Source organism: Lemur catta, chromosome 10 (assembly GCF_020740605.2).
Source record: "Lemur catta isolate mLemCat1 chromosome 10, mLemCat1.pri, whole genome shotgun sequence".
NCBI lineage: Eukaryota > Metazoa > Chordata > Mammalia > Primates > Lemuridae > Lemur > Lemur catta.
Window position 1 is genome coordinate 38087831 of NC_059137.1, and position 22284 is coordinate 38110114.

General features: G+C 47.6%; 1 protein-coding gene across 1 annotated transcript in view; it reads left to right on the forward strand.

Annotated features, from left to right (window-relative positions):
• Window positions 1-22284, forward strand: part of B4GALT1 (beta-1,4-galactosyltransferase 1) — a 51071-nt gene that overhangs the window by 14508 nt on the left and 14279 nt on the right. The window contains exon 2 of the mRNA XM_045562983.1: window positions 14966-15201. Coding sequence (XP_045418939.1) covers window positions 14966-15201 — 236 coding nt within the window. The remainder of the gene's footprint in view (window positions 1-14965; window positions 15202-22284) is intronic.

Genomic DNA, 22284 nt, shown 5'->3' on the forward strand with positions numbered 1-22284 from the left:
TTGCCCAAGCTAGAATGCAGTGGCTATTCACAGGTGCTATCATAGTGCACTGCAGCCTTGAAATCCTGGGCTCAAGCAATCCTCCAGAATAGCTGAGACTATACAGGTGTGCACCGCTGCACCTGGCTTGGCCATTCTATTTCTTTTTTCTTTTTTTTTTTTTTTTTTTCATTTTTTTGTAGAGACAGGGCTCACTATGTTGCCCAGGCCAGTCTTAAACTCCTGATCTCCAGTGATCCTACTGCCTCTGCCTCCGTAAGTGCCAGGATTATAGGCATGAGCCACCATGCCTGGCTGGCCATTTCTATTTCTTATGTGAATTACTAGTTCATATTTTTTACCCATTTTTCTATTTTTTACATGTTTGTAGGAACTTTTTATACTGTGGATATGACTCCTTTATTAAATATCATTTGTAAATATGGCTTCTCCATTGGTTACCTGTCTTTTAACTTTATCTTTGGTCTCTTTGGCCATACAGAAGTTTTGAATTTTTATGTATTTAAATATGTCTTTCCCTTTATGACTTCAGGGTATTTTTACACTTAGGCAGGTCTTTACCACCCCAAGATTATAAAATTTTTCTCCTGCATTTTCTGAGTTGATTCTTTTAACACACACACACACACACACACACACACACACACACACACACACACATATATATTTCACAGACAGGATTTCACTCTGTCACCTAGGCTAGAGTGCAGTGGCATGATTATAGCTCACTGTAACCTTGAACTCTTGGGTTCAAGTGATCCTCCTGCCTTTGCCTCCCAAGTAGCTGGGACCACAGGCACATACCATCATGCTGAGCTACTTTTTGTTGTTGCTGTTTTGGTAGAGGCAGGGTCTTGCTATGTTGCTAAGGCTTGTCTCAAACTCCTGGCCTCAAGTGATCCTCCTGTCTCAGCCTCCCAAAGTACTGGGATTACAGGTGTGAGCCACTATGCCCAGCCTGGTTCTTTAATATATTTAGTACTTGTTCCTTATAGTAAAAGATGAACAGAACTGCTGTTCAACCCACATGTGTTGCAGAAAGCCTTATATTATACCTCAGGGCCCCTCGGAAGTCCCAGACTCTTCCTTCAAATCTATCACTGATGCTAGTAGAGAAGAGTAGAAATGTGAAAGTTTAACCACTTGTGCTGATAGGACTGTAAAAAGGGAAGAAGGCAAAGTAACATTTATTTATTTATTTTTTTTGAGACAGAGTCTCGTTTTGTTGCCCAGGCTAGAGTGAGTGCCGTGGCATCAGCCTAGCTCACAGCAACCTCAGACTCCTGGGCTTAAGCGATCCTACTGCCTCAGCCTCCCGAGTAGCGGGGACTACAGGCATGCGCCACTATGCCCGGCTAATTTTTTCTGTATAGATTTGTAGTTGGCCGTATAATTTCTTTCTATTTTTAGTAGAGACAGGGTCTCGCTCTTGCTCAGGCTGGTCTTGAACTCCTGACCTCGAGCGATCCACCCACCTCGGCCTCCCAGAGTGCTAGGATTAAGGCGTGAGCCACCACACCCGGCCAAAGTAACATTTATTAAACATCATAGTGCTAAGCACTGTGATAAGTAAGTATATGTATTATCTCACACCTGAAAGGAAGACATAATTATCCCTACTCCTTAGAGAAGGAAATTGGAGCTGGCTGCATTTGGAATGGTCCTGATACCAGAGGTATTGCCAGGAGTGCACAGCTGGTTGACTGCCAGATGGCGCATAGGGGCCATAGGCTCTCTATAGTCTAAGGTCTGGTTCTAGATGGAGAGAGAAGGATGTACTTGTAATCAGCGTTACAGCTCCAGAAAGTCTGTCAGAACTCCAAAACTGATTATAGCGGGGCAGCTGACTCAGTAATAAATCTCCCAGGAGACTTAGGCACATGCTGGAATGCTAAATTGCTGCTTTACTGGGAAGATTAGAATTGTTGTCTAGCAGCTTAGAATTCTCTGGCTGCAGGCAGCACTATAAGGGAAGCCATGGGGTAATCAGGCAGCTGTTGAGTCAGAAGTCAGAGCAGGGAAGTAAGATTGATCTTAGATGGTGTTGGGCTGTCACGGCTGATGAATCTGTCCGCATAATATTGCAGACCTGATTTGGGGTCCTTGCTCTGGTCTGGGGGCCAGGGCTCCCTCGTTCTCTGTGCAGCCCAGGAAGGATACACTCAGCTGTATCCTCCATCTCTCCCTTATTTATGTTCTTCTCTTCTTCCTTCTCATCCAGCCTTCAAACTTGGTTTCATGGCCCATTATCATCATGGGTCTACTCATGGACTTTCATTTTCTTTTTTGCCTTATTTATTTATTTGCTTTATTTTATTCTCATTCTCACTTCCATTTCCCAACCACACCATAAGCAGCCATTCTAATGTATTCATAGCCTGTATCTGTTTTTGCTCTTGCTAACATAGATGCCACTGCTAAATATATATATTTTTTTAATTAAAAAATTATTTTTTAGTTTAACATACAATAAAATTGGCTTTTTTGGTGTATAGTTCTATGAATTTTAACACGTGTATATATTTGTGTAACCACCACCATAATCAGGATGCAGAACTGTCCATCACTCCCCAAGCCCTCCTGTAGTCACATTCTCCTCCCACCTTTAACCCCAGGCAACCACTGGTCTGTTCTCCACTACTGTTATCCTTTTGAGGATCACATAAATGAAATCACACAGTACCTATACTTTTAAAAAACATATATAAATGGCATCTTATGGCTCATTTTGATTCCAATTTCTCATCCAGTTGTTTTTTTTTTTTGTTTTTTTTTTTGAAACAGAGTCTTGCTCTGTCGCCCTGGCTAGAGTGCAGGGTGTCCTCATAGCTCACAGCAACCTCAAATTCCTGGGCTCAAGTAATCCTCCTGCCTCAGCCTCCCGAGTAGCTGGGACTATAGGCATGTGCCACCACACCCAGCTAATTTTCTATTTTTAGTAGAGACAGGGTCTTGCTTTTGCTCAGGCTGGTCTTGGACTCACTACCTGAAGCGATCCTCCTGCCTCAACCTCCCAGGGTGACAGGCGTGAACCACCACACCTGGCCTGTTTTTTGTTTTTTTTTTTATTTTAAAAAGTTTGATGTAACTTCAAACTTATAGAAAAGTTAAATTAATAAAAGAATTTCTAGATATCCTCTGGATTCCCTAAATGTTAACATTTTACTACGTTTGCCTTTTCTTCTCTCTCACATGTGCACATGCTCACTCTCTCTTTTTCTTTCTCTGTCTGTATATGCTGAATCATATCCTTTTACCCTAAATATTCAGTGTGTATTTCCTAAAAACAAGATTTTTTTTTTTTTTTACATAACCATAGTATAATTACCAGTTAGGAGTTCAACTTTGAAACATTTCTATTATCTCATTTACAGACTTTTGAAGATTTTTATCAGTTGTCCCAATAATGTCCTTTATAGTAAAAGAAAATTGAAGACTCTATGTTATATTCAGTTGTCATGTCTCTTAATCTGGAGTAATTTCCCGAGTTGTCCTTTGTATTTTATGACAGTGACGTTGAAGAGTTCAGGCCAGTTATTTTGTAGAATGTCTCTCAATGTAGGTGTCTGATGTTGCCTCATGGGTAGATTCAGGTTATTCACTTTTTAAAAATATTTATTTATTTATTTTTTAATACAGAGTCTCACTCTGTTGCCCAGGTTAGAGTACAGTGGCACGATCATATCTCACTGCAACCCTGAACTCCTGGGCGCAAGCAATCCTCCCTCCTTAGCCTCCCAAGTAGCTGGGACTACAGGCACGTGCCACCATGCCCAACTAATTTTTTTAGTTTTTATTTTAGAGATGGGGTCTTGCTATGTTGCCCTAGGTGGTCTCGAATTCCTGGCCTCAAGTAATCCTCCCACCTGAGCCTCCCGAGTCACTGGGATTATAGGCCTGAGCTATAGTGCTCAGCTATCCTATTATTCTTTGAGTACTTTCTTACTTTTAGGCACAGTAAAATGTTCCAGGGTCCTCTCGTTCTTCTTATCCCCAACTCAGCCCTAGAATCAGCCACTTCTCCAATGAGCCCTAGTTCCTTTAGTAGAAAATGGCATTTAGAAACCAAGAATTGGGCACCAGATGCTCACCTTTGTTTTTGAGGTCCATCCATGTTGCTACATATACATCTAGTGTGTTGATTCTACCGAACAATACCCCATAGTTGTCATCCTTCCCAGTTTTTCCCTCTCCTTCCATAATGAGGATCTCCCAGACTGCCCCCAATACTACTTTCACAAATATCGCTGGGAGGAACATTCTTATGTATGCCCTTTATGGACTTATGTGACTGTGTTTACCAGCTTCCTATTTTTTGTGAAACTAATAGATGTACTGCAATAATTCTTTTTTTTAACTTGCTTTTCTCTGATTCCTAATGAGCTTGAGTATCCCTTCATATGCTTCATGGCCTTTGGGATTCTGCTTTGGTAAATTGGTTATTAATAGTAATCCTTTGCCTGTTTTTTCACTGGAGTTCTTGTATTTTTCTTGATGGTATGCAGGAATTCCATATACATCCTGGATATTAATCCTTTCCTGGTTTTAGGCATTGCAGATATCATCTGAATCTGTTATTTATATGTTTACTTTGTCCACACATATTTTGTTTGAACATAAGACTCTTTTTCCACTTTGTTCTGTGCAGTCTCTCACCAGTGCTCTTCTTTTGCTGTAACTATATTAATACCGTTTGTTCCTCTACATGTTAGGCATGCTGTTATCATGGATTTCAGCTGTCTCTACTTGGTAAACAGTCTGTCTTTATGAACTTTAGACTCTATTGACTTCTCTCTGTTAAGAATGATTTGTCAGCCTCTTGGAGTGTGAGGCCTACATGCAAGTATTATTAATATATTTATTCAGCAAATATATGGTGTGGGCCTGCTATGGGTTAGGCACTGTGCCGTCACCAGTGAGGTTAGGAAACTTGCCTGTGGCTTTTCAGAGGTGGAACAGCTGTTTGAGCCCTGGTTTGTGGCTTCCTACCATGCTATTTCCCTTGGAAATAGCATTTGGTTCCTGTAGACTGTGTCAAATGTCCACATCTCTTCTAACAAGTGTCCTAAGGAGGTGCAGAGCAAAGCATCCTCCCCAGCATCCTGACTTGGCACTGACGGCTGGGACCCTCAAGGGGGTTGAGGTAAATGTGACTCTGAAGTTCTTAAGTGGCAGGTCTTGGGCTACTTGCTGGTAACTGGCTCCAGGCTGAGAGAGAAGGACCCAGAAGAGGCCAGAGGAGGATTGCCCCAGCCTGGAGGTGAAGATGTTAATATAAAACACTAGATGCCTATACTATTCTAATCCTTTCTGAGAAGCTCAAATTGTCCCTTCTGGAAGTACTCTAGTTCTAAGAGGAGAGAGATACAGCAGAATCTTCCTGGTGCTGACGTGGGGTTTCCAGGCAAGTTGGCTTCTGAGCCTTTTCCTGGTAGTGGTAACTGTGGGCAGGCACAATTTTGGCAGTTTCCACAAATTCCAGCTGAGGGAGTGAGAAAGAAGAATCTCCCTTTGGGCCAGGACCAAACAAACCAGAAATTCCTCCTGGGACATTTTTCCCCAGAGGCCAAACACTTGGGAGCCTGTTTACTGGACTTTGAAAGCTTGTGACCCCCAGCTACTGTTGCTTGACCCCAGGACCTTGCATCTCCAGCCCCTGGACAGAAATGAGCTGTTATGTGGCCACTTCTGGGGTTCCCCCTGCTTTCTTTCTGATTCTACTGCCTGGCTGAATTGGGGAGCCATGACCATGTATGGCATAGAAATTAGAGGGTTTAGATCAGTGATGTCAGATACGATTCACTTTTATGCCACCTCAGTCAGGTGGTGTTTCCCTCCAACTCCATATGGAGAGGGATTTGGAGACAGTCCCCATGGACAGAGCGTAGGAACAGCGGAGGCATGTGTGCCCTGATTTGCTATCTACTGCGTGGATGCATCTGTGAGCATTAGAACCCTGAAAGATTACCAAAGGGAAGATGAGGACAGCTTTTTGGTCAATCCAAGAGTATTCTTGAGGAAGACTGTCAACCTCTCTGGCCTTCAGTTTCCTTCATGCGTAACCTTGGGGCTGAAACATGGTTCTCAAGGCTCCTCTGGCTCTGATCTGCAGGATTCTTTAGGGTCTGTTTTGTGGTAGACCCTGACCTTTCAAGGTGATGGGATCTAGCTGTGGCTTTGGTACCTTTGGCGACAGCATTCTGCACTGAGTGACCACCCGAGGCTTTTCTGGTGATTTTGTGACCCATGTTAGACTTTGAGCTTAGGGGTTATTCTCTTAAAGAGTGAGTGGACTTGGTGAAGAGCCCCTTTGGCATGGCAATGTAAGGCTTGGATGAGGAAATGCAACATTTTTAATTGGAGGTTGGGTTGTCCATTGTCACAAAGTCTTAAATTACAGGCCTAGAGCCTGGAGGAAACTGATTTTAAAATTGAGGGTGTACCAATCTCAGGTACATGGGGGAAAAAAAAAAAAGTCAAGTGTGGGCGATGTGCTTGTGAATCAGGTGCTATACCCAGAAACAAAGCTCGTTAAAGCCCAGAAATGAGGTGTTTTTGCCCCACCTTGGCCAGAGATGTGCAATTAGGGCAAAAATCATAGATTCTATCACTTCAAAGGTAAAATGGCTCCTGGCTCTGTGAGCTCAGCTTCTTAACAATTGAACAAGTGCTATGTGGGTCAACACCTGTTTGCTGATCCTGCTCTGCCAGGACCTGTCCCGAAAATAGAAAGGAATGGGACACAACCCCTGTGCTCAAGATGTCTGATGGAGGAAGCCCGCGATAGACTGGCGCTAAAACCCAGACTTCCAAAGGGTGTTGCAGGCATATGGAGTGGAGACTGGCCCCAAGAGGGGCTTGGGGAAGGCTCTATAGGAAGATGACATTTGGTTTGAACTTTGAAAGATTATTACTTTACCTCTTTTACAAAAGTTTTTGAGATAGTCTATAAGAACACATACCATAAAAAGGACCGATATAAATAAGGTAAAATCAGAAAAAGAGAAAACGGAACTTAGAAAGTTAAGACTGAGTAAGAGTTAGAATGGAGATATTGGCTGGGCGTGGAGGTTTATGCCTACAGTCCCACCACCGTGGGCAACATAGCGTGACCGTGTCTCTACAAAAAATAAAAAATTAGCCATGTGTGGTGGTGAGCACCTGTAGTCCCAGCTGCTGAGGAGGCTGAGGTGGGAGGATTGCTTGAGCCCAGAAATTCGAAGTTATAGTGAGCCGTGATCGCACCACTGCACTTCAGCTTGGGTGACAGAGCAAGACTCTGTCTCCAATAAATAAATAAATACATGAGATATTTAGACCATGGATCCCAACATAGTTATTATATCTGACCCTTTGCACAAACCGGAGGAGAATATATAGTTTCTGAGTGTAAGTTGTTTTTCCTGACCTCTTAAATATCTTCCTGGGAGTGGGAGGGAAGTGGTGGTTAATGAGTGAACCTGTAAACCAGTGTTTCTCAAAATTACAGTCCAGGGACTTGCATCAAAATTACAGTTACCTAGAGTGCTTGTTAAAATGCAGATTCCTTGGCCCCTGCCCCAGGCTTACCAAGGCAGAGTCTGGTGAGTAGGACCCAGGAGTCTGCAAATTCACACACTTCCCCAGATGCTTCTACGTGCACTCCGCAGTTGACAGCCACTGCAATTGATGGAAACCTCGACAGCATTTTGAAGCGAGTGCTTGGCCTTTGAAGGTTGGCTGGAACTTTAACGAGGGAGAGAGCAAGGCAGGAGAAATGGCAGTTCCACTGAGGATGGTGTGGTGGTTTGCTGCTGGCAGGGTAACTTTTAGGTCGTATTTTGGAAGATCCATAAGGTGTAGCAGTTCAGGCGCTTGGCAGGGCTGCTCCCAAGCACAGAGATACCGGAGCATCAACTGTCCCCACTGTGCCAGGTTGGTCCAGCTTCCCACTTGGCCACCTGGGCTCTGCTCTGTAGACCTCCTCTGGCAGCCTCCTTTATTTTTTGAGCAAGTACTTTATTTTTCTTTACATCTCCAAATACAGGGTTCTGAGACCACAGATGTGTTCTGTTTCCTGTTGAAAAAGCATTTCTTTCCTTGGGGTCTCATAGTGGCTTGGATAGTGAGTTGGCAGAAAGAACCATGGGTATGGGGGTATGTTCCGTGTGTGGTAGGCCCAAGACACATCATGTCAGCATTTGTCATTGATAATTCCTGTTTTCTGGTCACTGAGTTATATGTTTTGAAATCTTTATTTTGGAAGCTACTTCCTTGTTGGGAATGGGACTAGGGAAGGGGGGTCCCCTTTCCCCTCCTTGGTTTATATTTTAAAATGCTTATTGTTCAGTTTTAAAGATATATCCAAAGGTATAAAGAAAAATACCATGAATATCTGATTTAAAAAACAAATCCTTTCCAGTACCTTTGAAGCCTTCACAAGTTAGAGTTTAAAACTCAGTGAGAAATGGTTAACATGGAAATTGAGAGTCCCTTCTGGTAGCTCTTCATGACATGCACTTCCATAAGGTTTTCTTGCAGGCTTATCGAAACTCTCTTTGCTGCCTGAATCAGTGGCAGAGAAGCAGGGAGGATAGCTGTGTGCCACCCACATGGCTAAGATCTGCCGGCATGCTCCCATCTGCGTGGCAGCCAAGGCAGCTGGCCGACAAGTAGATACAATTCTGTGTGATGAATCCTGCCCAAGAGGAGCTGAGGGGCCCAGTCAAAGCAGCTGCTTCATTGCAAAGCTTTCCTTGACTCTCTTCCCTGGCCCCGGAGTTGATTTCCCTTCCTTTGTGCCAGTTCAGCTTGTTCTCACCACTGTCACACTCACCACTGTTGTTTGCTTTGCTGGTCTTCCTGCCCCGCTGACGGCAAAGACTTCCTAGCCCAGCCCTCGCTCTGCACGCCTGGTACCACCTGGCACATGGTGTGTACTAACTGGGTATATGTTTGAATGGGTGTGGTGCTGTGAGTGCTTAGCGGGTGTGGACGAAGAGTAAGAACCAACCTCGTCGAGTGGTCTGGAACCGCTTCCTAGGGGAGGTGATGCTTGAGCTGAGGCCGGGCAGCTGTTGGATTAGGTGACACTGATGTCTTTGGAAACCTAGAGAGCTTGTCCTCCTCCTAGAAGGACTGGAGAGGAGGTTTGAGATGAGGCATGCACGGTGCTTCTCATGTCTAGTCAAGGGGCCACAAGGGGGGCACCATGATTTCACAGGAACACTGCAAGCAAATCTTTTCTCAAGCTGGGGAATTTGGTGATAGTGCCTGGCTCAGCTTCCAGTTGTCGAAGTCAAAAATGTAGAGACAGATCTCAAAATGTAATGTTTTACTTGGGAAGAAATATTGCAATTCAGGGCATAAATGGGAGGCTGGGTAGTTTTCAGTATATCTGAAGAACAAAGAGAAGGTTAGAGGTTTTATTAAAAGGGAAAAATGTTATGTATTGCTCTTTGAGAAAGTTCATTGAAGTTCATTGGCACAAGTAAGGCTTTGCGGAGCTGGCAAGCTCTGATTGGTGAGAACGGAGGGGTGGGCAAAATTAGTCCTGGAGTTGCAGCAAGTTATCTCAGAAGCTATAGATAAAACTGGTTTCAGGTTACAACAGTTTCAGCAGTCAGGCTTGCAGAGAATTACATTCTTGGAGCAATGTTTTGTACCCTGAAAGCTTTTTTCCCCCCCGCAGCTTCTGGACTCTGTTTTAGCTGGGTATGACAAGAATGACCCGATTTGTACCATCAACTTTCACACAGTGCACACCTGGCCTTTGGCAGATTGGTGCAGACAGAAATGGCCCACCCACGAGCCTATCGAGCAACATTGCAGTGGGGAAGATGGTTTGAAGAGGGGCGAGGCAATGTACTGTCAGGTCTGAGACCTGGCCTAGGAAGAAATGCCAATATCCTAACTTTTAAAACCACAAAGTTCTAGGCACTGCTTAGTTCCACATATTCCCAAATGTTTCCCAAACATTTGAACTTCTTACCCAGAAAATTTTCAAGAGAAACTTAAGGGCCTGACCCATGGCTGCCAAGGAAGGATTTTTAAAAAATCATTCCAGCATCAAAATTTACCACGATCATTTCGTAAGAGAAAGGACATTTTACCATTTAAATTGTAAGAAGCACTTCATCTTGGAAGAAAAGGCTTCCTATCCATTGATACATTTAGTTTGATGAAAAACCACCTACGTGGTCTTACTTTTATCGTTTCATCCTGGGCTGGTGAAACATTGTCACAGTCGAGGATCAGGCCAAGGATTGTGTCTTGAACCACTGGCCAATCTGTTGAAAAGCAGTGATTACATGTTTTCAGCCTGTTTTGCTGAGGCAAGAGGATTGAACTAGTGGTTCAGCCAGCATGAAATCGAGGCAGGAGTCCGTGCTGGGTTGGCTTAGATTAGCAGGGCCTTTGATGGAGGGGCATGTATGTGTTTGGGTTTGCCGTGCCAGGCAGGAGAGCGGTGGAATTTGTCTGAGTTGAGCTCACACATTGAAGTTATTGAGCGACTTACACGCAAGGCCATGACCTGGACTCCCAGCCGAGAGGCCCACGTGGCGGGGCTTGAGCTGGGGGAGCCGAGGACAGCTTACATCTGCTCATCTGCTTACGTAACCCTGCTTCCTAGCTCCCAGAGCCAAGAAAACACACAAGCCAGCCCAGCGGGGCTGAGGGCCTGTGGTAGCACACGCCATGCGCCGCACAGCACGGGTGCCTTGGCTCAGCCTGAGGACTGACATGAAGCCCTCAGCCCTCTGCCTGCTCCTGTAGCCCCTCCCTGTGGCCCCAAGCAGTGGCTCTGAGACCTGGTAGCAGGTCTGCATGGTTCTGAACAGAGCCTGGTCATTGCCCTCCTGGAATCTGAGTTCTCTGGATTTTTTCACTGGGACGGAGCCAGGTGTGTAGTGGAGCATGGCCCCTGCAGCGTGGCAGGAGGTGGGCAGGGAACTCAGGAGGCCTCCTGCCTGGCACCGGACCCAAGAAGGAATTCACCTCCAGGCTGGGGCTGCTGTGCACCCTCCAGTCTCAGAGGTGTGAGCCGCAGGATTCTCAGAGTTACAGAGGCTTCAGAGAGAGAAGGTGGGGAAAGAATTGCCAGACTAGGCAAGGAGGGCAGGACTGGGGGTCAGGGTGCTCTGCATCTGTTGGAGGCATGGTGGGAGTTGTTTGAGGGGCACAAAAGGGAGCAGTAGGGACAGAAGAGGCTGTTCATTGACAAAGCTCTGCACGAGCCCTTGGAGGAGCAAGTTCCTCTGCCAGCCCTGAACCAGGGTAATTTTCACTTAGGTTCTGCCGTATGCTCAGCAGGTGGGAACTGTCTTGTTCATCTTCCCTCCCTCCACCCACCCCTCCTTGGGTTGGCACACGAGTTGGCAGACAGTAGGTTCCCAGAAAATATTGATCAAAACAAATTGAAAGTGGTCTTGATGTGTATCATGTGTGCGTGCGGAGTTTGCGTTAAACAAACATTTCAGAATAAAGACTCTGGTTTGGTATTTGGTACTTGATAGGCTACTGTGGATTGTCAGAGTGCTGCTTACACCTCCTGTGTGTGTGTGTGTGTGTGTGTGTGTGTGTGTATTGGTGTTGGGGAAAGAGGAGGGGGAATAGAAGATGGACCACTCAGGAGTCAGCTCTTGTACTGGGTGGACAGCAGTGTCAGTGCCGAGGGAACCCTGGAGGAGAATGGAGTTTGGCCATAGGTGGTGATGGTGGTGGGATTGCATGAGAGTTCATTTGGGGCAGGTTGAGTTTAAGGTGCCCAGGGCATGTGGCTACTGTGTCCTATTGGCTGTGGGGTCAGAAGAGAGATGTGGGATGGAGACAGAAGTTTTTGAAAACTGTCACATGCTTAAACCAAAGACCCGAGTAATAGAAGGGAGAGTGTCTAGGGAGAGTAAGAAGAGAAAGGGCAAAAATGGACATCAGGACAGAGGCTGAGAAATCCTGGGTAGTGAGGTAGTGGGGACATAGGTGAGTGTGATGCTTGGTGACCAAGGCATTTTGTCCAAGACCCTCTCCTCTCCAGGGCACTCATTTCTTTCTGCCTGCTTGGACATTCATGCTGTCTGTGGGGCAGGGAAGGTGAGAGCAGAGATTTATCAGAAGATATTGCTTTGGGTCCCTGCTCTCCTGGTTTACCAAATGTCTCTGAGCATGTCAGGGTGTTTTGAGACCTTAGAGATCATCCAGTCCAATCCCTTTGATTCACAAATGGGGAAACCAATATCCTGAGAGTAGATGGGAATTGCCCAAAGATCATCCATCATGTCACTGGTGGAGCTGGACCAGGGCCCAGGCATCCCTTCCCCTGTCCCAGCACCTTACCTCAGGGCTACCTTTCTGGAAGCCATGATGGTGCAACATCTGGACACTTGCCAGCCTGCAGGTGCCTAGTCCGCGGAGGGTAGGCAGGCCACATGTGAATTCCTGTCTCCTGGGTTGGTTTCAGAAGGTGTGAGCAAGTTGGTACCGTGACAGCCCAGATGCTTCTTGGGTTCCCGAAAATGGAGTTATGTTTAGCAGCATCTTCAGAACCAAAGGTGGGGTGGGGTGGGAGCTGCAGATGTCGCGGGGGCCCTCGGAAGTGAAAAGAGCCCAGTGACAGATCTTCTTTTCATGTTTTTCACAAGTTCACTGTGCAGCAGGGCCTCCCAGGTTGGGAGTTGAGCAGCCCAGGCTTGGCAGACCTTGTGAGGAGGGTGTAAGTGGTGAGAATCCCCAAGGACCCTCCTCACCTGAAAGCCCAGGGCTTGTGAAGATGGGGCATCCAGCTCTCTGGTGCCCAACTTGCCCAGTAGGAATCACCGGGCTCCCCGTGTATTATCCATCTAGGTCCCTCCCAAGGTCTGAGAAATCAGACTGTCTAGGGGAGGGGCCTGGGATTCTGTATTTGCACTAATTGCCTTAGGTGATTCTGGGGATAGTTTGGGGAAAACTGGTCCAGGGTGGCCAATGACTTAGTCCTGGAGCTTAGTGCCTGCTCAACCAAGGGCACCCTGGGAGGGTGGAGCGGGTCATCAGGCAGTCTTGTGAGGGACTGATCTGCTAGGGCCCTGTCCCTCCAGGAGTGACGAGCAGGGCTTTTGGAGCCCTGGGGATCTGCTTCCCTTCCCCAGAGGGTCTGTGGTAATGAGAGCAAAAGGACAAAGCTTGATTGAGGCCTGTCTCTCAGTGCCAAAGTTTGCTGGTTAAAAAACAGAGGGAAGGGCATTTCGGGCCAAGAGAAAGCGTGGATATAGGTATGGTTTATAGAAATGGGGAAGGAGATGGAGCTGAGACTGATGGGCCTTGTTGCCAAGCTAGGGCTTTGGCCTTACAGCCACTGGAGGGTTTTAATGGGAGAGTGATACAGTCAGAGCCGTGTCTCAGAAGAAAATGAACTCATGGGAACAAGTCCTGTGCTGATGGAGCTGGGCCAGCCACAGACGGAGGGGAGGTGTGAGGGGTGCACTGGGGCAGGGAGAAGAGGCAGCAGCTGGAGCAAGGCTGCTTTTCTCAGACTGTTAATTCAGAAGGGTATGTGCTCCCTGGGGCCAAGGGGCGCTTGGGGACCTCGTGGTCCCCAAGGAGGGCAGACAGGCCTGTGCCCTGGGCCTGTGGGTTCTCACCAGCATGGTTCAGGTGAACTTTGATGTGAGCTTATGGTTGCTGTTCTCACCTCTGTTCTCTAGGTTTCTTCCTTTGTTCTTGTGGCTAGTTTGCTTCATAGACAAAGCTGTTTACACTAGAGTAACAGTTCCCAAAGTGTGTTCCCTGACAGAACGGTTCTGTGGCCAAATTACTTTGGGAAATGGTGGGTTAAATAAAGTGATGGGGGTTTCTTGACTGCACAACTTTCAGAGCCTTTGGTGTGGCGTGACTTCCCAGAAGCAGGATTTAATATTCAGGGTTCCCGCCTGTCATTGAACAGGGGATATGTTTTTCCATCGAGCGTCTTGCTGGGTCTAATGCTTCCTGGAATCCACTGTGAGGAAGTCTGATCTGCGGAGAATACTAGGAGCCTGGGTTCAGCTCTTGGCTCTGTCTGACTCCCTGCGTTGCTGGGACCACACTGCATGTGCCATGTGCCCTGTGTGTGGGTCTTCACTTTTTCCTCTTCCCTCTACTCCTGACCTGCCACTGTCTCGAAATCCACCATCTGTGTCTCGTCAATTTTTTTTCTGTGCCAAGAGCTCTCTTACTAACTCATTTCCCTTATCTGGACCCGTGTTCTTCTAGGCCGGAAACTTTGGATCATCCCTGACTCTTCCTCCCTTCTTCACCCTGTTGTTACTTTATCCCTCACTGTTACTAAGCATTCTTCTTTGATGTTCTTTCTGGCTGTTTTTTTCCCCTCAGTCTCCTCTGGGGCCTTATTGGCTCCATCCCTCTCCTAGCTTCGTTCACCTGCACATCAAGCCCCTTCCTGAGACGCGCTTACTCCTCCACTCCTGCCACCTTCTTATGTGAAGCTGATTCCCTCCACGCTGGCCTTCCCAACATGCGCGCACGCACACGCACACACACACACACACATACACATGCATGTCCCTTCCTCAGGCTCGATTCAGAGAGGTGATGTCAGTCATTTGTCCAAGGCCACACAGCTGGGAGGTGGCAGAGCTAGGTAGGTTTCAACCTCAGGGTTTCTGAGAACATGCTTTCTCATCCATACTCACTAAGTTTTACAACAGCCTGCTGGGGAGTCTGAGCAGGAATTATTTCCACTTTACACTGGAGTCTGAGGGCAAGGCTGGGGGTCCTGGGCAGATGAGTGCCTCACAGGGTGACCAGCATCTGGGTTAGCCCAGCACTGAGGGTTTCTTAGGGGGGTTGGTCATGCTCGTGCTGGATGTGGCACCACGAGCACCCTTTCCACGGCCACACTGACTCCCAGGAGGAGATGTCTCCTCTGCACCTGCAGCCTGACCATTTCAGGCAGCCTGTGGAGCAACGAGTCCTGTGGCCTGCTAACTTCTCCTTCCCTCCTCCTCTCTAGTTGGCCCCATGCTGATCGAGTTTAACATGCCTGTGGACCTGGAGCTTGTGGTGAAGCTGAATCCGAAGGTGAAGGTGGGCGGCCGCTATACCCCCAAGGAATGTGTCTCTCCTCACAAGGTGGCCATCATTATTCCATTCCGCAGACGGCAGGAGCACCTCAAGTATTGGCTATATTACTTGCACCCAATCCTACAGCGCCAGCAGTTGGACTATGGCATCTATGTTATCAATCAGGTGAGGTCTGGGAAGATGGAACAAGAAAGGGGTGTATGTGTGCAGTTTGTGCATAATGAGGGGAGTGATTTCATAGACGCCTGGCATTTTGCAGCAAGGAGCCAACCCCACCACCAATGCAGAAGAGCTAAGTGCCATTGTGCTTGCTTACTGCTGTCAACTGTGTTAGCCAAGGGAAATTGCTGAGGTGTGTTTGTTTGTTTTGTTTTTGTTTTTTGGAAGTAGCCTTCCAGCAAAATTGAGAAAAAAGACAACCCTAATTATCCCAAAGTAAACACTGATTATTTCCCATCTTTGTATAGCTGTATATTTTCCTTTTAAAAAGAAAACCGCTATTTAGATGTCAGACTTTTAGGCAACTTCCAAGTTTATCCAGTCAGACTGTGTCTTCCGAGGCACCTTGGTTCGGGCCACATGCCAGCCCCTGGCTAAATATGTCTGGGGAAGTCTGTCTCATGGGCCATCTGAGAGTCACGTGGACTGGGCCAAGGCTGAGCAAAGAGTTTCTTACTGTGTATCTGATCCCTGTGTGTTGGGCTTTAGCCCTGCTTAGGAAACTAATGCTGAAGATGTATCAGCCCTCATCACCATGACCTGGAGAATCAGATTATCTAAGAGGCATTTTTACTGAAATAAATTTATTTCCAACCTGAGGAGCATTATTAATTTTTTCTAAGAATATAACTTTGGTATTTCAAATTTATCCCAAATTCTTAAATACATATTTTTATACTATAACTTAGGCGCAATAACACATCTCGCTTAATCTGTGTACCAAATTTCACTGAAGTTCATTTGAAGAGAAAGAGTATGCCCATTCTGCAAGGCCCAATGTCCATTTCAGGATAAACTCTGGGTCTCCTTGAGGTAGTAAAATTGTTGGCAGTTTACAGCTTCCATCAAAGCTGAGGGACTGTGTGCATCTTCCCTTGGTCCACAAGGGAAGCTGGAAACAGCAGTCTGTCCACCGAGCACTTCTGAGGACTACTGTGGCATGGTGCTGCAGGGAGATACTAAAGAAGTGTAAGGTCTCAGTCCTACCTGTCCTGAAGCTTTCAGCCCACTTCTGGCAAGTAGGATCCTCCCAGGGAACAATTTGTTAATAATCCCAAAGGCATATGATTGGATGCTGACTGCCAAATGCTTTGGAAGCTCAGAGGAAAGAGAGAGAACAATGGCCCGGAAGAATCAGGATATAAACTAGGTTCGGGGGGAGAGATGAGCATCTCAGTTGGGGCCAGTGAGCAGGGACCTCAAGGCAGAAAGGAACCTTGCAGGTTCCTGGAGATCAAGATGACCATCGGGGTAGGAAAGCGCCAAAGGCTCTGAGGCCAAGTGTCAGAGCTGAGCCTGTCAGGTGGGGAAGAGCAAGGCAAGCCCTGTGACAAGGAAACTGAAGCTCAAGGTGGGAGAGCAGGTGGTGGGCAAACCCCTCGGGGATTTTTGAGTGTCTTGGTCAAGTGAGGTACAACTAGGTCCCTTATGAATACCTGCAAGCAAGACAGCCATGCAACTGTGGGTCATTTTGGAAGAATACTGGAGAATGAAGGAGAGAACAGGTAAATGTCCTGCAAAATGCAGATCACTTCAATCCAACAAGTATTAGTTTAAGTCAAACCCTGTGATCAAGAAACATTTGTCTGGTGCCAATGAGCACATATTGATCATGGCAAGACTCAGGAGCCTGTTACTGAAGCAACAGCAGTGAGCACCTGGAAGAAGCCACAGTCACCAGGAGCCAGCAGGGATGACTAAGAACAAGCCATCCAGCTGTATCTCATGTCTCCCTTAACAGTTATTATGCCAGTCGATGGATACACTGTAGACACCATGCTGTCAGAGCTTATTCAGCAAGGCATCTGGTGGTATCCCTGATTAGAAGACAAATCCGCCTGAGTAGAAGACAGACAACTGTGGTCTGGGCGGCATATAAGTAGATTAAAATATGTAGCTGGGTAAAGAGGGTAAAAGAGAGTTAGTGATGATGCCAATTCTTTGAATTTAGGTGGCTGTGGTCAGGGAATACTGGAGGGGAAGATGCTATGTCTAGATATATTGTATTTTGGGTGAATGGGAGACTTCCCTGTTCAATTATAAAGTCAAAGCAAATATTGGACTGGTGAAATTTAGCCTCCAGCTTAAATTCCTGAGACACAATTTATATATTCCCCAGGCTTCAAACAACAGATTTCTGAATGTCCTCCATCAGCTACACGCTCCTGCCCGCCCCAGTCCAGTTTGGTGGAACAGCAAAACAAGCCCACTCAGACCAGTGACACCACTGTGCTGGCTGGGACCGGCACTGCCTGAGACGGTGCTCCTCCCAGAGTGTGTTTTCCAAAATGGAGCCACACTCACTTGAGGAACACTTGTGAAGCAGGTCTCATTCCCGCAGAGCCTTCAGAGTGTTTCCCGAGCTTGCCTAACTGGAGAAGTGTTTTCCGAGAACCCTCTTAAGTGATGAGTGTTTTGTGAATCACACTTTGGGGGAAGCAGCCTAAATTAACACCTCCTCCCAACCAGCCCTTACTTTCCCTAGGATGCTAGGAACTTCCCATCCTCCCTCCCTCTCCTCTCTTTTTCCACTTTCAGCTTAACATCAGAAATATTTTATTTTTAGTTTTTCAAACATACATACGTTTTTCTCTCCAGTCTTGTCAGCATCATCTTTTTTCCCCTTCATACGTGGTTTTGTTTTGTGTTGTTTTTTCTTTTTATCCTTTCTTTCTCTGCTGAGGGTTAACTTTCCACCTCAGGAGAATCTTTTCCTCTTCTCCCTTTCCCCCACCTAGTCATATATCTTATGCTCCCATTCCACCCTGATTATCTTTTTGGGAAAATGTGGTCAGAGTCCAGATAACCAAGTCAAAAAAAGCTTGAAGTCTTCTCTGCATTTCCTGTGAAGAATATTATCTAATACATAATAAAGTGATGATAGGAAACCTGAACCCTGAAACAAAAGAGGCAGAGGGGAAAACATTTGGAATGTGCCCATCTATAAATTAGGAACTTCCGTGTGTTCTCTATTTTATAGCTATAATGTAGAAGAAGAAGAAAGGGATTTTATGGCACCTGGCTTTGACCTTTGTGCTCTGTTTGTTGAGCAAATGAACCTTATGAGCTATTAGGCCTCATTAGGGCCTCTCAGCCTCTTCCTGTCCCAGACACTTGCTGTCATTTTGACTTTTCATTCACACATCCACACCTACCACTTAAGATTAGATGTAAAGAATGTTTAAAGTAGGGGTGGCCTCTGAGACAGCTAGTTCAGGGACTCCCAGACAAGCTTCTTAGTGTAATATGGAACTTCTTTCTGCCCGCTGAAATGCTATACAGCCTGCCTTTTTCAGCAGGTCACAGGAATGCTGTTCTACTTGAAGTGGGTGCCATGTCCCATTTCCACCTCCTTAGCGTCCCCTTAGGTCTTTGCTAGGATTTTCCCAGACCTCTGAGGCCACTGTGAAAACTTCTGCTCCATGTCACAATTTAGGAAACTGAGGCTCAGGGAGGGAAAGTGACCAGTAGAAAGTCACATAAATAACAGCAGGCTGCAGCTCAAACCCCAAGTTCAGTGCCCTCTCAGCGCACCACAGTGACTCTCCTTGAGGCCATGTAGCCCCTGCCCCCACCGTGTTTCTCAAAGCCTGGTGTCTGGGGCCGGGCGTGGTGGCTCACGCCTGTAATCCTAGCACTCTGGGAGGCCGAGGCAGGAGGATTGTTTGAGCTCAGGAGTTCGAGACCAGCCTGAGCCAAGAGCGAGACCCCGTCTCTACTAAAAATGGAAAGAAATTAGCTGCACAGCTAAAAATATGTAGAAAAAAAAATTAGCGGGACATGGTGGTGCATGCCTGTAGTCCCAGCTACTTGGGAGGCTGAGGCAGAAGGATCGCTTGAGCCCAGGAGTTGGAGGTTGCTGTGAGCTAGGCTGACGCCACGGTACTCTAGCCCGGGCAGCAGAGTAAGACTCTGTCTCAAATTAAAAAAAAAAAAGCCTGGGGTCCGGGTCCGGGGCTGGGAGAGCTCCGTACCTGGCCTCAGTCCTGGCTCTGCTGCTTCCACTTAGGCTCTTCAGACCCCAGTTTCCTCCTTAGGGGAGGGGAAGGGTGTAGCATCTACCTCCTGGGGCTGGTGACCCCTCAGTGAGCGTCATCTGTTTAGCATCAGCTGTTTGTCGCTTCTCCGCCCTCCACTCTTCCTGCCTGTTTCCTGTGCCGGCACGGTAAGTCCTCCCGTGCTCTCCTGCCTCCTGCCTCACCCCCACTCAGTACCGGCATCAAGGACCCTTCCTTCTATTGGTTTGGACTCCTTAGGGTTAGAATAATGGATAATAGTGGGAGTCTGGTGACAGAATCTCAGAGGTCTCAAGGGCCATGTGATGTGTCTAAGCTGTTTCAGAGTAGAGTTGTGTCTCAAGCTCTGCTCACAAGAGTGAACTTTCACAGGCTTTTATGGCTCATACTCCTGCCCACAGTAAGCTATTAACCACCCCCATTTGGTTTAGGCCCCTCTAGTCACCACAACAACTTCTATCTCACAGTAAGTATATTGGAGGGGTGAGTAGGAGAGGCTTTCCCAGGCGAGAAAGAAGAACAAGCCGTGCTCTTTGTCCCCAGGGTCTCCTCCGCCCCTCCTGCCTTAGCTCGGTGCTGTGGGAGTGTCCCATTTGGCTCCTGGCATCCTGAGACACAGACGTCCAAGTCCAGCACCGGAGGCGGTGGTTGGGAGGTGGATGTTGAGATGTCATAGCAAACGGGGGATGCATGCTGCACTTCCTCATACCTTAGCCTGGAGAGGAAAGTCTCCAAGGTCTCCCAAGGTGGAGGGAAGGCAGGTTGCCACCTGGCAGCACCAGCCCTGAATAAAGGAATGCAGGCTGTCTGTGGGATTACCTATCACAAAAGTTACAAAATGGGTGAGGAATGTAGGCGCAGCTGGCCAGGTGGGTTTGTCATGACCATGTCGGAGCTGGTACCCAGGACTGGTCTCTCCAATTTCATCTGTTTATCTTCTGGCACTTCTGTTCTTCTCCCTCAGCTGTCTGAGATCTTTCTAGTTCTCACCGTGTCACTCCCTCTCTTTAACCCTTCAGTATGCCTCCAGTGCCCACAGGCAATGGTCTAAAAGGTCTGAAGCCCTGAGCTTAGCATCTAAGACCATTTGCAGTCTGGCCCTAACCTACCCAGAGCTACGTCCTCCTCATCCCCCTCTGACAAGCTCTGTGCCTCAGCCACTTCACCCAGACGCCTCTGTCCTCCTCCTTGTGGCTTTGCTTATGCAGAGTCCTCTATTCCCCTGGGGCTTGCTTTCTGGCTATCTTTTAAGCACCCTCCTCCCCCAACCTCTTTGGCTCTGTGGGGCCCTTAGCAGGAGCTGGCTCCTCCCTCCATGCTGTTCCCAGGCCACTCAGCACTTTCTTGCAAAGGATGATGATCTGTGTTCCTGCCTCACCCCAGCCCTGGACTCCCAGTCCCTCGTGCCTGACTCCCTCTGCCTCCCTGACCAGTAGCTCCAAAGGTAGGCACATGACGGCTGGGTGGCAGAGCTGGGATTCAGACAGAGGTCACCTGAGGCCTAAGGAATGCCTCACCTTGCCAGGGTTATTCCCAGAATGCCACACACACGCTGCCAACACTGAGTGTCCCTAAGACCTAAGAGGAGGGCTAGCAGCTCTTGAGTGACAGCCTCAGAGCCCCCCACCCTGCCCCGCCCCATTGTTATACTATCTTGGAACCCCTGGCCTGACAGGCTGTGGATAGGTAGAGGGAGGACCCAGCAAGCTGCCCTGAGATGTCTTTGTCTGGCTTTGAAATTTGCTTCCTTCTCCTTTTCATCTGTCTACTGTGTTAGGGTGATAGGGTGCTAGTTCCAGGCTGCTTGTGGACAGATTTGGAGACAGCCGTTTGTGCTTCCAGTGAGCAAGAGCATCTGTCACCTCACTTCAGCAGCTTATCTCTGTCAGTAGTCTAGGCAGCTGGTTCCTACAAGAGGTCAAGATCACTTGGGAGGCCGGGCGCGGTGGCTCACGCCTGTAATCCTAGCTCTGGGAGGCCGAGGCGGGTGGATCGCTCGAGGTCAGGAGTTCGAGACCAGCCTGAGCAAGAGTGAGACCCTGTCTCTACTAAAAATAGAAAGAAATTATCTGGCCAACTAAAAATATATATACAAAAAAAATTAGCCGGGCATGGTGGCTCATGCCTGTAGTCCCAGCTACTCGGGAGGCTGAGGCAGTAGGATCGCTTAAGCCCAGGAGTCTGAGGTTGCTGTGAGCTAGGCTGATGCCACGGCACTCACTCTAGCCCGGGCAACAAAGTGAGACTCTGTCTCAAAAAAAAAAAAAAAAAAAAAAAAAAAAAAAAAAAAAGATCACTTGGGGTATAGCAGACTCATGGGCCCACCCCATTAGTGAGGGCAGTTGCCTGGGCACGATCATGTCTATTCACCAACCCCCATCCTGCCTCTCCTCCCCGCCCTGAGCTGTTAGTGCCCAGATAGGTGTGTGTGGGCCTGGGGCTCCGTGGGGAGGGTGGAGCTGGTCCTGGCTGCAGGTGGTGGGGGGAGGTGGGAGGAGGAAGTCTGGGGGTGGCTCTGTGCCACCACTGTTTGAGTGCTGCCTCCTTGCTGTACTGCCCCCCACCCCCATGTCTCTCTCTGTTCTCCTGGAGAATGTGTGGAAGCACTCGTATTGCTGCTGAATTGCCTCTGTAGATGTTGTTTTGGGAAGGGACAAGGAACGATAGCTTGTAAGGATCTGCCTTTGCGTTGGAGCAAGGGTGGGCAGAACCGGCCCCTTTTCCTTTGCAGCCTTGACCTTTGCCTCTCTTTTCCTTACCTTGCTTCCTTGGATCCATCCTTTCTTTTCTTCTTCTTTTTTTTTCCTTCTAGTGGGGCCCTTTGCCTTTACTTATAAATCCTGTTTGTAGCAAAGCAAGCAAAAGGAGGAGTTCTCTGTGATCTGCTTCTTGCTCTCCACCTACCTTCTCCTCTGTACTCTCCGCCTCCTATAAAGAAAGAGAGTAATGCCGACCTAACTACTGCTGCCACCGCTGCTGCCACCACCGCTGCCACCGCCACCCTGGTAATGTC